Source organism: Neofelis nebulosa, chromosome 11 (genome assembly GCF_028018385.1).
Source record: "Neofelis nebulosa isolate mNeoNeb1 chromosome 11, mNeoNeb1.pri, whole genome shotgun sequence".
Taxonomy (NCBI): Eukaryota; Metazoa; Chordata; class Mammalia; order Carnivora; family Felidae; genus Neofelis; species Neofelis nebulosa.
Window position 1 is genome coordinate 92,362,778 of NC_080792.1, and position 15,441 is coordinate 92,378,218.

At 52.8% G+C, this 15,441-nt stretch overlaps 1 protein-coding gene across 1 annotated transcript in view; it reads left to right on the top strand.

The window, feature by feature from the left end:
• The window catches only part of TMEM132C (transmembrane protein 132C), a 307,971-nt gene that overhangs the window by 100,663 nt on the left and 191,867 nt on the right, over nucleotides 1–15,441 (top strand). The window contains exon 2 of the mRNA XM_058691482.1: nucleotides 3,124–4,015. Within this exon, the coding sequence (XP_058547465.1) occupies nucleotides 3,124–4,015 (892 nt within the window). The remainder of the gene's footprint in view (nucleotides 1–3,123; nucleotides 4,016–15,441) is intronic.

Consider the following 15,441-nt stretch of genomic DNA (forward strand, 5'->3'; position numbering starts at 1 on the left):
CATCCATCCATCCACCCACCTGTCCATCCATCCATTCACATTCCTGTCCATTCATCCATCAATCCACCCATCTGTCCATCTGTCCATCCATCCATCCATCCATCCACCCACCTGTTTGTCCATCCATCCATCCATCCGTCCATCCATCCATCCATCAATCCACCCATCTGTCCATCCATCCACCCACCTGTTCATCCATCCATCCATCCATCCATCCATGGAAACTGAAGCTCCCAGAATGTGAGAACTTGCTCAAGATCCCATGATGGTTCAGTAGGTCAACCCTTGACACCTCTATGGCCAACCTTCATGCCTTTAACCACAGTACTAGACCCACTTCCTTCTTCACGGTGTCTGTCTCTTCTTGCTCACATTAAATCTCTCATGAACTGGAAAATTCGGAACTGCATTTAGCGGGAAGGTAAGAGCGAGGCGCTTTTTGTTCCACCAGAAAGGTAAGGAGTGACCTACTTAAATAACAGAGAATCCCGAGAGAGAAGACAGCTAGACAGCACGCCCACTCCAGCTTTACTTTATAGAAAACAAAGTCAGCATTTACAAAAAAACAAAAGGTCCTATTTTAGGCTTTGTTGGGCATGGAAAATCCACAAAAACGTGGAAAAAAAGGAATCCCTACTTGCAGACAGAGTGAAAAACGAGGAGAAGGCTTCGTGATGGTGCTTTCTTTGGCGGGGAGCACCCAGCACGCACGGGCTTAGCATCCTGCTCCGCTCCTTCGGAGAGCCTGCAGCCCCCTTCGCCCCAAACAAATCGGCCTCCAAATCTCCACACTTCAGGGCTTCAGGGCGTTTTCGGAGAGGGATGAGCTCCCGAGAATAAAACATCTGATGCGGCCGTTCAGCTCGGGTTTTATAAAGTATTGCAGGTAGCTTAAATAGTCCATGAATCTTTTAAGGACACGGAACCAGAACTCTTTCTGGGATGTCCGACGCTGGCAGGGCCTCTTGAGGGCGATTTAACCCGGTACTGGAATGGAGGGGAGGAGAGGAGACAGAGGGGTGTTACCCTTGTCACTGGTGCTGTCAGCTCACAGTCTCTGGCCAAGAGCGGGAGAGGACGCCGACTCTTTGAAAAGCCGTCTTGACAACCCAGCCCTCTTGGCCTCGGTGCCACCGAGGGCAGCTTTGATCGGCCAGCCGGTGTCCCTGCCGGGGGAGGATTAGGGGGGCTGCAGAGCTGAGAAGCACAGGCCGCCCCATGTGCTGGATGGGCTGTGCCTGCCGCGGTCAGGAGGAAGGCCAGCGGGGGAGAGAGCACTCCCCTCTTCCTCAGTATAGGAACGGGGGGCCGCGTCTGCGTTGCTGGGCTGGTTTTCAAAGACAAGGGCAAGGCCGCGGCCTCGGGGGGCCTCGCAAAGTCAGCCACTGGGGGGCTTGAACCTGCTAGTCATGTGTGTAGTGAGTTTTCATGAGCCACCCACGGTGCAAGTACGAGCCAGGGGGCACCTCTAGAGAGGAGAACCTTCAAACGGCAAGGAGCCTGCTGGCCGTATTGCCGGCCATGCCTGCGGGGGACAGAGAAGGGCGGGCAGGCGGGGGTGATGCTCTCTCCCATCTCAGCGCCGAGCTCCCGCCCCCGGTGGGGACTCACTGGGCTGCAGACACCAGTTGGGGCTTTCCAACTCGGATGCACCTGGAGGTCAAGCAGGTGACTTAACTGAGCCCCGTGGCCTGCTGAGTGTCTCGCCTGCTTGTTGCCGGGTCCTCCCATGTGTAAGGGGAAGCTGGAAACCCAGATGCCTCCCAGCCGTTAAAGATGGTTCCCATTCTTAGGGATTCTTTAAAATCCCTTGCTGCGGGCAAGGGGCTCCTGGGGGGCTCAGTCGCCGAAGCGTCCGGCTTCGGCTCAGGTCATGAGCTCACGGTCCGTGGGTTCGAGCCCTGCGTCGGGCTCTGTGCTGGCAGCTCGGAGCCTGGAGCTGCTTCCAGTTCTGTGTTTCTCTCTCTGCCCCTCCCCAGCTTGTGCCTTGTCTGTCTGTCTCTCTCTCTCAAAAATATATAAACATTAAAAAAATTTTTTTTAAATACCGTGGGCAAAACAAAGCCCATCGCCAGGCTGGGTAGGATGCCATAAGTGAGCAGTTTGCAATATCGCCCCATTTACCCCCCTTTTTTTTTTCCTGTTTTCACTTTATGAACTTTTTTGTTCTGCAAAACATTTAAACAATCCTTTACACAGGCAAGGTTATCACTTTGTTGAAAATTGCATTTGGATCTGGAGTCATAATTAGAAAGCGTTCCCTACACTCAGCTCGTAAAGGAATTCATCCATTGTTTTCTTTTAGTACTGAAAAAAATTTATTTCCTTTTATCGAGATAACTGATTTACATGAAGTTTATTCGTGGGTATGGTGTGAGATATGGATCTAATGTTGTCTTTTGTCTCAGGTGGCTAGCCAGTTGTCCCAGAACCATTTATTAAAGTGTCTCTCTTTGGGGCGTCTGGGTGGCTCAGTCAGTTAAGCATCTGACTCTTGATTTCAGCTCAGGAATTGATCTCACAGTTTGTGAGCTTGAGCCCTGCATCCGGCTCTGCACAGATGGCGTGGAGCCTGCTTGGGATTTTCTCTCTCTCACTCTGCCCCTCCCTGTTCTCTCTCTCTTTCCGGCGCAAAATAAATAAACATTAAAAAAGCAAAAACAGAGGTCTCTTTTCGCCTCACGATTTGGGTACTGCCTTTATCACACGCTAAATTTCCAGATGCACCCGAGTTCTTTTATGGACCCCTCGGTTCCACTGGTCCGTTTCTCTGTTCACGTATCCCTGCCATTAAATGTTTTAAACTCACGCAGACCATTAATAAACAGCCTGACTCTACACCCGCAGGTGTCTTGCCAGCTTTTTTTTACATGGACATAGGAGATCGTCACTGCTGAATCGTCCCCAGGGAACAAAAATCTAGAGCTCCAGGCTCCGGTATATACTCGGCATAGCGCACAGTCCTTTACTGGCTGATCCTGGGAGGACCGTGAAAACGCTGGCCACGTGGGCTTTGGAATGTTCCTCCTCGCTTCTGAGTTGCTTGTGGGCCTGCTGTGTTCCCAGGAGTCCAGTAATGACCCCTTCTCTGTCTTTTTTTCTTGTCTCCCGTTGCCCCCGCAGTGATCGAGGGCCGCGGCGTCACCGACGACGTGCACAGGTTCTCCTCGCGGCCGCCCTACCTGCCCGTGAGCTACCACATCCTGGGGGCCGAAACCGCCTTCTTCCTGAAGGAGGCCAGCCAGGACGCCCTGCACAACTCCAGCCTGCGCACCAGAGTCGAGTCCTTCTTCACGTACAAGGCCACGAGGCCCCCGGCGCTCAACGCCAGCTACGGGCCCTTCTCCGTGCAGAAGGTGGTGCCCCTGGACCTGATGGTCCCTTCCAACCTGCTGGGGCCAGCCAGCAAGTTCGGCCTCAACTGGAAGCTGAGGGCGCACATCGTGCGGGACAAGGTGTACCTGAGCCGCCCCAAGGTGCAGGTGCTTTTCCATCTGCTGGGCCGGGACTGGGCGGCGCGGAGCCCGGGCGAGAGACTGCCCTGCCTGCGGGTGTTCGCCTTCCGGGAGACCCGGGAGGTGCGGGCCGGCTGCCGGCTGCAGGGGGCCCTGGGGCTGTGCGTGGCCGAGCTGGAGCTGCTGGCCGGCTGGTTCGGGCCCCCCACCGTGCTGGCCGGGAGGAAGAAGGCGCCGGGGCCGCCCGAGGGGAGCCCCGTGGAGCTCTACTATGCCGTGCAGCCGGGGGACGGGCGCGGGGACTGTGCCGGCGGCGGGGACGCCAGGAAGGGCAACTCCATCCGGCCGGGGAGGGACGGGCCGGAGGAGGCCGTGCCCCGCCTGCAGAGGATCGGGAGCGTCTTCCTCTACCAGACGGGCAGCAGGCCCGCCCTGAGGGAGCTGCGTCTGGACAGCAACGTGGCCATCTGGCTGCCCTCCCAGCCCGTGAAGCAAGGAGACGTGGTCACTGCCTACGTCAGCGTCGCCAACAACTCCACCGTGGACCTCTTCATCCTGAGGTAGGCGCCCCGCCTGGCCCGCGGCAGCCTGGGCCCTTGGGCCCCTGCGGGGACCCTCTGGCTTCGCGGTGAAGCCACGTTCGTGCATGCAGCCCCCCACGTGCATTCGGCAGCCCCTCTTACGTCGTGGGTGAGGGGGCGGGAGGAAGGGGGCCAGAAACCGCTTCCGAAGGAAACGAGTGGGAAGGGATCGCTCTTCTTTGACCTTGAGTTGCCATCGAACTTGGAGGAGAAGGATGTGATTTTTCTTTAGCTTGAGTTCCTTTGTAGATACACAGACAGCACTTGTGTGACGGAGACCGTAAGGTCCCAGGGCCCGAGAAAAGACCTAGGGTTTTTGATGCTCCGTTTTGGGCGTGCGTGGGAAAAAGGGCAAGGACACGCCCTTTATAAAAAAATCCTTGAGGTTCAATGCTGCCAAGTCGGGGCTGGGGAAGCCTCAGTTCCTGAGCCCAGGTTAACGATGATTAAAGGAGAAATTGCCGCACGGAGGTGTTGCGTCTTCTAAAAAAAGAAAGAACAGAAAGTCAGTTGAAGCAACAGAATAACCCAGCTGCCGTCATCGCTGCTGGCTCAGCAGGTGGCTCAGGTTCTAATAGGGTTTCTCTGTGACTCTGTGACGATTCTGAGTTCGGTACCCGAGCGTCTGTTATCTGAGGATTATTCATACTGGGGAAAAGCCACTTACGGCAAATCCTCTTAAAATGCAGACCCGGATTTCATAATAATGAGAAAATATTTGATTGAGATTTGTTTAAAAGATAACGATGATAAGAATCGCTTCCCTCCCCCCACCCCTTTTCTCGTTAAGAAGGTCTTGGGTTATACTTACAGCTACGCTCTGGTTCTTTTTAGAATAAAAAAAAAAAAAATCACACTTGGAAGGAGTTGCTCGGGGAAAAGTATCTGCAAAATAGAATGGTGGCATTTTATCGCATTTTTCTTTTGGTTTAAGTTTTGTCATTTACCTTGAAGAATGGTCATTTTCAAAGGCTGTGTTTGTGTTTGTTTTCATAAGATGCCCTCAGAGGTTTCGAGATGTGTCTCCAGGCATTGTCTTCATCCCCCCGGGATTCAGATAATTCTCCTCTAAAGCGGCTGTCTTGTCATTGTCCTTGTAATCGTTTTCTTTCAATTTTTAAGTGGGCTGATTGTATCCGCTCTCCCCTCGCGTTCTTGGAAGTGATCGAGGGCCTCTACAACAGGGCTATGAAATCCCACGTCTTTTACAAGATACCGAGTTTGCCCTGAGGGGATTCCCAGTGTGTCTACACTGTCAGCCTTGGTGGCCAGCCAGACCCCCGCTGACTGTGCGTGAGAGGACGGACACACCTCCCTGTCAGGGCACCGGTGACTTCGAGGCAATGTCAACCTTACAACCACGGGGCCAGGATAGCAAATATTGAGATAAGACGATCTGGGTTTGCTTCCTCCCGTCTTTGATGGGAAAGATACAGGGAAGGTGTGAGTTTTGTTCTTCCTGAGTTCCTTAGCATGCTCGGTTCCAGATCGTTTCATTCTAAATAAAATAAATACATGCGGCCCTGGCCTTGGAACGTAGATGCAGAAGACCGAACGAACGGCACCAGTGGTGAGGCGCCAGCACAGTTCTGAGCCCAAGTCTTCTGCTTCCCGGGTCGTGCCAGCTCCCTGTGCCCCTGTCCCCTCATGTCTAGATCAGATGCCGTCGTAGCCTATCCTGTTCTACAGGGGAGGCCCCCGAGGGCCAGTATTCCTTTGTTAAGGCTTGTAACAGTGCCTGGCACGTAAAAGGTGCATATATGAGGGTTGTGTTTGAACATCCATCAAAACCTGCAGAGGTGCTGGATTCTGTTTCAGCAGTAAAAGGACATCACTGTGCCTTCATGAAACTGCAGCTGCCAGCTCTGTTTTCGACGTCATATTGATTCCCGCTTCACCGTGATTTTCTTTGAAGAGCAAAACTATTTTGTTTTTTGTTTTTTGGGTCGTTGGTTTTTTTTTTTAATAACGACAAGCCCTTTGGAGCACAGAGGGCTGTGACGGCGGGGTCCAGGGCTGGGCGCTGCTTAATGCCGTGAAGTGAGGCAGCCTTGTTTCTGCCTTCCGGATCTTTCCAACCCCAGACCAGAGTCCTGGGGGAGAGGCGGGAATGACTCCCAGACGGGAGGCCCGAAGGATGTGGCTGCCATGACCGATGGGCAGACTGTGCAAGAAGCAGGCTTTCCCTTTCTAGATAATATATTTCATTTAAAGAAATTGTGTTTAAGTTTTTTTTTTTTTTTTTGAGAGAGAGAGAGAGAGAGAATCCAAGCAGGTTCTGAGCTGTCAGCACAGACCCCAACACAGTGTTCAAACCCACAAACCGCGAGATCATCACCTGAGCCGAGGCTGGATGCTTAACCAACCGAGCTAGTCAGGCGCCCCTATTTATTTATTTTGAGGGCAAGAAAGCAAGCTTGTGTGAGCAGAGGAGGGATGGAGAGAGAGAGAGAGAGAGAGAGAGAGAGAGAGAGAACCCCAAGCAGGATCTGCACTGTCAGTGTGGAGCCTAAGTGGGGCTCCAACCCACAACCTTGGGGTCATGATCTGACCCAAAATCAAGAGTCTGATGCTCAACTGACTGAGCCACCCGGGTGCCTCCAAAATAATTTTCCTGTTTAAATACATTGTTCCAAGGATAGAAATGCAGTAAGAGAACAGGAGGGGACCCACACAGATGCGGCAGGAACAGTGAGTCTGTCCCTTCCTCCCCGCCAGGGCGTGTGCTCACGGGAACCCACACCCAGCTGCCCTCCACCCTTCCCTCCCACAGGAGAAATCCATCTTGCCCATCACTGTTACCTCTCTCCTCAGAAATTCCGGGGCCTTGAGGAGTCCTTGAAAGGCCTCTCCTGACTCTGAAATTCCCCGTCATTCTCCCCTGTCATCTTTCACCATGGCTTTGACGACAAGGCTGTATTTGGAGACATCCAGGACTTTTTGGGAATCGTTACAGGGCCACTACCCTGTATTGGAACCCAGCCTGGGCCTCCTTTCTAAGATCATTTTCACGAATGAGACCCTCTTCCATAAGCAAAAAGCAGCAGCCTCCTTTTCACTGGAGACTTCATGAATTTAATTCAAAGGCGACCCCAATTTTATGATCAAAGTCAAGATGCGGAAAGTTGAAGCGTTGTGTCCTTTAGTCGTAACGTTATTTGGAAAACCTACCTGAGAATGTGACAAAGAATGGTCACCACCAGAAATGAAGCACGCATAACTGGAGGTGTTTCATAGACACATGTAAGTGTGTCCGTCCAGTGGGCAAGGCCCCTTGGTCCCTTGTCACATGTCGAACCACAGAGCAAACATATATGGAATTCATGCAAAACCAAATACCTGATGCCAAGCTTGTATCACACACGTTCCTTTCCGTGGACGTTTTCCTTCACAACTGATGGAGACTTCTTGATCAATGTCAAGATTCCTTATAGCGGGCGGAGGCGTTGTTCCCTATTCTGGGGACTTCCAAAATACATTGACGGTTGGAGTCGTCGGTCCTGAAAATTCCCATTGCCGTCCCCACGCACCTGAATGTTCCGGAAGCTCTCGGGATGCTGAGGGTGGCTCTCATTCCTGACCACTGCTTCCTCAAAGCCCCGTGTTACATGAGGTTTACAGTTTCTTCCTGTGTTGGGATCAATGTTCGCTTTACCTCCGTGGGTCCGGACCTTGCAGGTCATTAAAGGGCTGAGCAGGGAAGGCCACTGCCCCTTGGCCTTGTCACTGAGCAACGAAATTGATACCTTCAGGTGCCAAAGAGGTGGCCCATTGTCCGCTGCGGCTGGGGACAGGCTTGCTTCCTTGTGTCCAAAGTTCAGGAAAACAAAAACCAGAAGTAAAACCAATGAATCCCTGAAGTCATAGTCAGCAAACGTTTACTGTGAACACACCGGAAGGACACTGCACACCGGGAGCCCTCCAGCCAAAACATGGGATGAGGCTTGAGTGGGGTGTATGTTAGAAAGCGGTTCCAAGAAGGGCACCTGGGGGGCTCAGTCGGTGGAGCGTCCGACTTCGGCTCAGGTCACGATCTCACGGTCCGTGGGTTCGAGCCCCGCGTCGGGCTCTGTGCGGACGGCTCGGAGCCCGGAGCCTGCTTCGGATTCTGTGCCTCCCTCTCTCTCTCTTCCCCTCCCCTGCTAGCACTGTCTCTCTCAAAATAAATAAACATTTAAATTTTTTATTATTATTATTTTTTTTTTTTTTAAAATTTTTTTTTTCAACATTTTTTAATTTATTTTTGGGACAGAGAGAGACAGAGCATGAACGGGGGAGGGGCAGAGAGAGAGGGAGACACAGAATCGGAAACAGGCTCCAGGCTCCGAGCCATCAGCCCAGAGCCTGACGCGGGGCTCGAACTCACGGACCGCGAGATCGTGACCTGGCTGAAGTCGGACGCTTAACCGACTGCGCCACCCAGGCGCCCCTTAAATTTTTTTTTTTAAAGAAAAGAAAAGGGAAGGGGAGGGAGCAGTTCCCAGAGCCTGGAGGCACGGACTGTTTCTTCTTCATGGGCGTTGGTTACAACATTAGGATTTTCTTAAATGGAAGGAAATGGGTTACTGGTTACCTCCTCTCCATTTGGGGGAACAGTTTAAATCTTGCTTATGGTTTCCAGAGGCATAAGCAACCAATGACCCAGGTCAGGTTGGCCTCGCCTGTCTTGCCAAACAATCTCACTGAAGCTTTCTTGTGTGACCCACCTGGGTTTGTCGGCTCAGGGAGTTCCCAAGGCTGGTCTCTGCTTCTGTGTGGTCTTAATACACCCCCACCGCTTTGGGTCAGCAGAGTGTGAGCAGCTCGCCTGGTGTGACTGTCACGTCACTGCTGGTGCGGCGTCCAGGCTGAGGACCCCCACGTTCGCTGCTCCAACGTTCGCCATCATGCACGCGGGCGGGAGGACTGTTGAGCTCCTTCAGGCGTCCAGTCCTGATGGAGATGGATTGATGTGTGAGTGACCGCCGAGGGGCATCTAAGACCTTGGGGAGGAGACAGAGGTCAGTAGGATGACCAGAGAGTAAAACAGTCCCCCAGAGCAGAGGTTCCCAGAAGCCAAGACTTAGCCAACTGAGCAACTCAAATGGGTTGTAATCAGATTCAAGTTTTATCAGTCGAGGTCAATCCACATTATTTTCCCGGTGATTTCACACAGGTGCAAGGTGATGTGTTAGCGACCGCCTGTCCTCACGCTCACTTGGGATGAGATGGCCGTGAGCGTGTTTCATTTCAGGAGGTGGTGCTGCATGTGGGCTCTGCCCTGAACCAGGACTCTGAGCCCTGGGAGCGATCGCTAATTTAATAAGGAGGCATCTCTTTGGAAATAAAAGAATATGAAGGTGGATAATCCGAGCAGATGATAAGCAGCCTAGATGTGAGTTGGAAGCTCTTTAGAGGGTGAGGTTTCAGTCCCAGGGGTTTTCCCGGTTTGCGGGTTGACCCTTTGATGATGTGAACCTCGCGGCCTGTCCAGCGGCGGGCACGAAGGTCGTCCCCACGAGTTCCATCGCGGTGGTTTCTGTGACGTTTGCAGGTAGATCACAAAACCCGAGAGACCACAGACAGTGAGGATCTGATCACAAGTACACTGTAGTTTTCCCCTGAAATACCATTTTTCTAGTCATTTCAAAGATACAGTGAAACTCATTTGTTTGTAAAAAAAAAAAAAAAAAAAGGCTAATTAAATGTGGATTACTGATGTAAATGTGGTCAGAATACTGATTCTGTGCATATTCCCCAGAATGACATTTTAGTAACAAGCTGTGGTCAGATCCAAAGGGCCTCACCCGCTCCCTAAAGTCAACCTCAGTTCTTTAAACTGTCTGGTAATAAGGAACATCAGACCTTTAAAGGGTCTTTATGCTAAGAAGCCAAGCTAAGATCTTGTCTAATTGCCACTCATTACAAAGAGAACAGATTCTCGTTGAGCTTATACGAGTACATATGTTATCGGGAAAAATGAGGCTATTTCATAAGAGTTTCCGAATTCCGGGGCAATCAGGTAGGGAGAAAGAGAAGAATGTTTCCGTCTTTGTTTACAGTCATACACTTTGTCAAATTGCTGTGAGTTACAAACGTCTGAAGAGAGAGGAGGAAAGGGCTTCCTTCACTCGGCAAAACAAAATAGTAAAGAACGAGCAATGTTTGTCAAGTTATCAGAAGAAGCCTGTGTTCTGGAGGTCAGGTCGGGTCTTTGGAGACGAGGGACTTTGGCCTGTGGGAGAATCGAGCGTAGAGCGGGGGCTCTCTGTGACACAGGATGTACCAACGGTGACGGTCAAAGATCTGGAGAGTTCCCCCTGTGTCTAGACTTCTGTGGGCCTCGGCTTGTCACCCTGTGTCCCGCCAGCCCGTGACCAGCCAGCGGGCTGTCCTCCGGGGTGGCCGCCCTCTGCCCCCGCCGCCACGGCACAGGAGCACGGTTAGGAATCTCGGCATCTCCTTTTCTGCTCGTTCATCCGGACCTTGTGTGTTTCTCCAGAGTTACTGACAAGCGAGCATTAAGTCTCGGGTCCGCTTTGCGCTTTCTGGGTGGGTTTCGCGAGCCGGCACTGATAACAGAGCCTTCGGGGCATCAACCCGAAGAGATGATGTTTTTCTTTTTTGAGTAAAACACGGTGAGGTAAGGAGGTAGTCTTCCCAGAAGTAAAAATGGGAGCAGAGGACAGACCCTGTGTGCCGTGCAGCTCCGTTAATGGCCCGTGCTTTGCCGAGGCCGGATCACAGGATCAGGGAGCAGGGGAGGTGTCCTCAGTGGATGGCACAGGGATGCGGGGCTCCTGACTCATGAGCTCTGTCCCGATTTGACGGGTGGATGTGTGCTGGGCATCCTCGTTAACCGCCAACGTCCCCCCAACCAAATCAACGCATGTCGCCTACACTTAACAGCTCCTCTGTGTTTCCAGCATCTTCCGGTAAATAAATCAAAAGGGTAAAGGCGGGGGCGGTGGGGGGAGGCAGGGAAGAAGCTTGTGAGGAGATGAGCCAAAGGGACTTAGTATGCAGGGATGTCGGGGGGAGAGAATTATTTCTGCAAACGGGATGAGATCTGTCAACAGACTCAGTCCTAGATCCTAAATGTGTCCGGGGGGGCGTGCAGGTCGCGTCATAGGCTGGCTGTCCCCTCCTGTAAGAGGATTCTGTGACCCTGACCTTTGACAGGCAGACCTGGTTCCCAGCCAGCCCCGGGGCAAAGGGCCCGGGGCTGGGCTCCCGCTGGTGGGTAGCTGGTGGGGGGATTCATGGAGCGTGTCTTTCCTGCTAGACTGAGCCAGTCGGGAGCTCCGCTGTGTCGTCTGCTTACACAAATACACAGAACACACAGATGCCCGCAGCAGCATTTTTCATAACAGCCAACGCGTGGAAACCACCCCAATGCCCAGCGGCCGACGGATGAGCAAACCGCGATCTGTCCACGCAGTGGACTGTCACGTGCAGAGGACGGAACGAACTAGTGGTTTGGGCCACAGCGGGGATGGACTGGAGACCATGGTGCTTGAGCGGAAGAAGCCACCCACGGCGGCCGTCTCTCAAGTCCCTGCACGCGGTGGCACGGGGACCCGGGTTTGCTGCTTTTGACGAGAAGCTGGAAACGTGGGCTGTAAGCACGGCCTTTGCGTTGATGCGTGCGGACAAGGGAATCGCTTCTCAGCCCCGCCGCGCAGGCCTGGGGACCCGATGGCGACCCTGGGCTGAGCTGTGTCTCCAGATCTAAGTCGTGGCTCCACACAGCAGGTGTATTTGCCTCCCAGGGCTTCTGTAACAAACTACCCCGCCCTGGGGGCTGAAAGGGACAGAAACATGTTCACACAGTTCCGGGGGCAGGAATCTGAAATCAGCTGGCAGGGCAGCGCCCCCTCTGGGTGAGTGTCCTTCCCCCGTCTCTTCCCCGTTCTGCTGGTACTTCTGCTTGTGGCTGCTTTGCTTCCTCCGCTGCGGTCAGTCCCTCTGGGTCCCCTCTGCGGTCGGTCCCTCTGGGTCCCCTCTGAGGTCAGTCCCTCTGGGTCCCCTCTCCTTCCCTCGCAAGGACCTCATCCGGACCTCCTGGACTACTCACGTCGGCAAAGACCGCTTCCCAGTGAGGCCACATCCTGGGGTCCCCCGCAGACAGGAAGTCCCACCCACTCCGGAGAGGACAGACCACCCCAGGCATTTTGGAGCCTCCCACTCTGTCCTCCCAGGATCTTCTGAGTTACTACGTGCCCCTCGGCAGCTCCGACCGTAAGTGGAGCTACAGATGGTCGCTGGGCCTTCGCCACGTGGAGAACAGCCCCTGCTGTGCTCGGTGCACCTGCACCTACGTTCTCCAACCCTCCCCCTGGTTACAGACCGCAGCCGGTGTGCATGCTGCTGTAAGCGAATTTGGGGGAGCTCTCTTTTCTTTCCCCGATGCCGTGTATGTCCAAGGACATGGAAAAGCCTCGCCCCTGGATAATTCGACTCCCCGTTTCCAACTAGGCATCTGTCCCCAGGTCAGGTGGGGCACTCAGGAGTGACCCACGGTCCCCAGACTCATCGTCAGGAGGAGACCCCAAAACACAGTCGGGTTTGCACGGGCTGCACATTCGGAGCTTGGTGCAGACAGTACGAGAAACTCATTTTCCCACAGTCTGCCTAAAATTCATTTCCCTGTTGAATGTCTCCGAAGGAGAGGTTTGTTTTCATTTTGTTCAGCTTGTCATTTTAAGTGTGTTCTCCTGGAACAGAGAAAAGGAACAATTTTCTTTCTGCTTGGGAAGACGTGAAGAAATAATGTTTCCTACCCAGGGCCCCCGCCCCGGCTCCCCACAACACATCTGCGTTGCCAGGCAGCCCGGCTTCGGTGAGCCCGTTTGGCTGTTGTACGAAACACAGACTCTGGTTCTCTGAAAGCAGAAAGGAAGCGCTGCCTTCCTGACCCAGACCGGCCGCCTCTGTTCCACATTCTTTAACCAATTTAAGTTACCGTAGTCTTCAAAAGAAAATAAAATAATAAAAGGCTAGTCTTAGTTTTCGAGCTTCCCAGATCACAGCTGTGTCTGTTGCAAATGGTTTAGCACGTGCATAAGGGGACCTGGGACTTGCAGTCCTGTCTACCTGGGCGTGTTTGGGGAGCAGCGGTGGGCTGAGGGGCGAGTGATAATTGCAGAGGGAGCGTGGGGTACTCCAGTGTCCCAGAACACTGGGGTGTTTTTTGTAAAGACATTTATTTTAAAGTAGTCTGTACACCCAACGTGGGACTCGAACTCACAACCTGGAGATCAAGAGTCGCACTCTCAGTTGACTGGTGGCCTCATACTGGGGTATTTTTTTTAATGTTTATTTATTTTTGAGAAAGAGAGACAGAGCACGAGCAGGGGAGGGGCAGAGAGAGAGAGGGAGACACAGAATCTGAAGCAGGCTCCGGGCTCTGAGCTGTCAGCACAGAGCCCGACGCGGGGCTCGAACTCACGATCCGTGAGATCATGGCCTGAGCTAAAGTCGGGCGCTTCACCGACTGAGCCACCCAGGCACCCCTATACCATTCCAGGGGCTCCTGGAAATGGGGACATGAAGACAAGAGGACCTGTGGCGTTGGAGGCGATCGAAGGGGGAGAGAGGTGGGCAGTGGGTCTCAGGTCCAGCTTCCAGCCATTTCCTCAGGTGAGCCCAGTGACCATGGCTGGGGTCCTGGTGTCCCTCGCCCTCTTTCCTCTGGAGTGAACCCATGTTCTCGAGGCCTGACCTTGCTGCCTTAGCCTAACTTATGTCAACTGGGGCTTTCTCTCTCTGTCACCTTACCTCAGAAGCATCAGCTAGAAGGACCAGCATGTTCGGACCTGGATGGTGGCTGTCACTCAGGTGGAACTGTTTGGGGGGACAGCACGTAGAGAAAGATGAAGACCGTATCTCACGTTTCCCTAGAATATCAGCATCCAATGGCATCTCGTTCTGGTATTGTGCTCACTTTGGACGTGGTTTCTTGAAGAAAGTGTCTCTTCTTTTGAATGTCTCAGGGGGGCTTTTGAAAGATGGAATCCCCACAGCACTGGGGGACACAGGCTTTTAGAGGCTTTTACCCACTGCTCCCTGGATCAGACCCATGACTCCTGAGAATCCATTTCCTGGCTCCTCCTGGGACTGCTGGTTGGATGGCCCTATTGGACTTCTATAAAATCATACTTACATAGTGTTTGGCAAGCCATTATTCACAGCACGCCATGCAGCTTTCTGAACAACCAATTCTGGGATTCATCCTCTCTCACCCCATCGTCTGAACCCCTGTCTTCTTAATGCTGTCCCAACTCCTACTGGCTCCCTCCGTGGTGACTCCAATGGTTCCCAGCTCATACAACACTTAAGAGTTTGAAAGTGCACGTCTCCTACAATGAAATACCACCTCGCCCCCATTAGGATTGCTGCCGTCGAAAAACCAGAAAATGGCAAGTGTCAATGAGGGTGTGCAGTAGGAGGAACCCTTGTCTCCTATGGATGGGATGTAAAATGGTGCAGCTGTTGTGAAAAACAATATGGCGGCACTTCAGAACACTAAAGGTAGAATTAGCGTATGATCCAGGAATTGCACTTTTGTGTGTGTGTGCCCCAAAGAACTGAAGGCGGAATTTTGAAGAGACACTCATATACCCACAGCAGCATCATTCACAACGACCAAGAAACGGATGCAACCTGAGTGCCCACCAATGGATGAATGGAGAGCCATCGGCGTCCACACACAACAATGGGATATGATTCAGCCTTTGAAAGGAAAGGGATTCTGACACCTGCTACAACACGAACGAACCTTGGGGACATCATACAACGTGAAATAAGCCAGTCAGAAAATGACAAATACTGTGTGATTTCCTCTTACGGGAGGTACTTAGTCATAGTCATCCAGACAGAAAGGAGGAGTGTGGTCGTCAGCGCTGGGGGGCTGGGGGAATTATCGCCGAATGGGCCAAGAGCTTCGGTTTCACAAGATGAAATGAACTCTGGAGATGGGCCGTGGTGAGTGCGTTGAACGCTGCTGAGCCACACGCTTAAAAGTGGTGATGATGGTAAAGTTTGCGTTCTGTGTGTGTGTTACCACCGTGACCACCACACCAGAAATGTGTAGGCAGACACTTTTGTCACAGATGAGCTGGAATTGAGTCTGCCTTATTGGAGCCACGTACCCATCCCTAATGTGTTTATCGGGACCAGCGAATTGGAACGTGCTTATTCACCAGGCTACCCCTCACATTTGCAAGTGGTGGATTAATCTCACTGCCAATGGGTGGAGAGCAGAGGCAGAGTGTTTGACAAAGGGGAAACTGAGGTATCAGTACTGGAAGACAGTGGGTTTACCCACGGGCCAGACAAGGTGCCCACCGGTAGCGTCGGGATGGGGTGTAAGCTCTAGAGACGATGCTTGAGTTCAAATCCTGAACCCACGGTCTCCCAGTGGC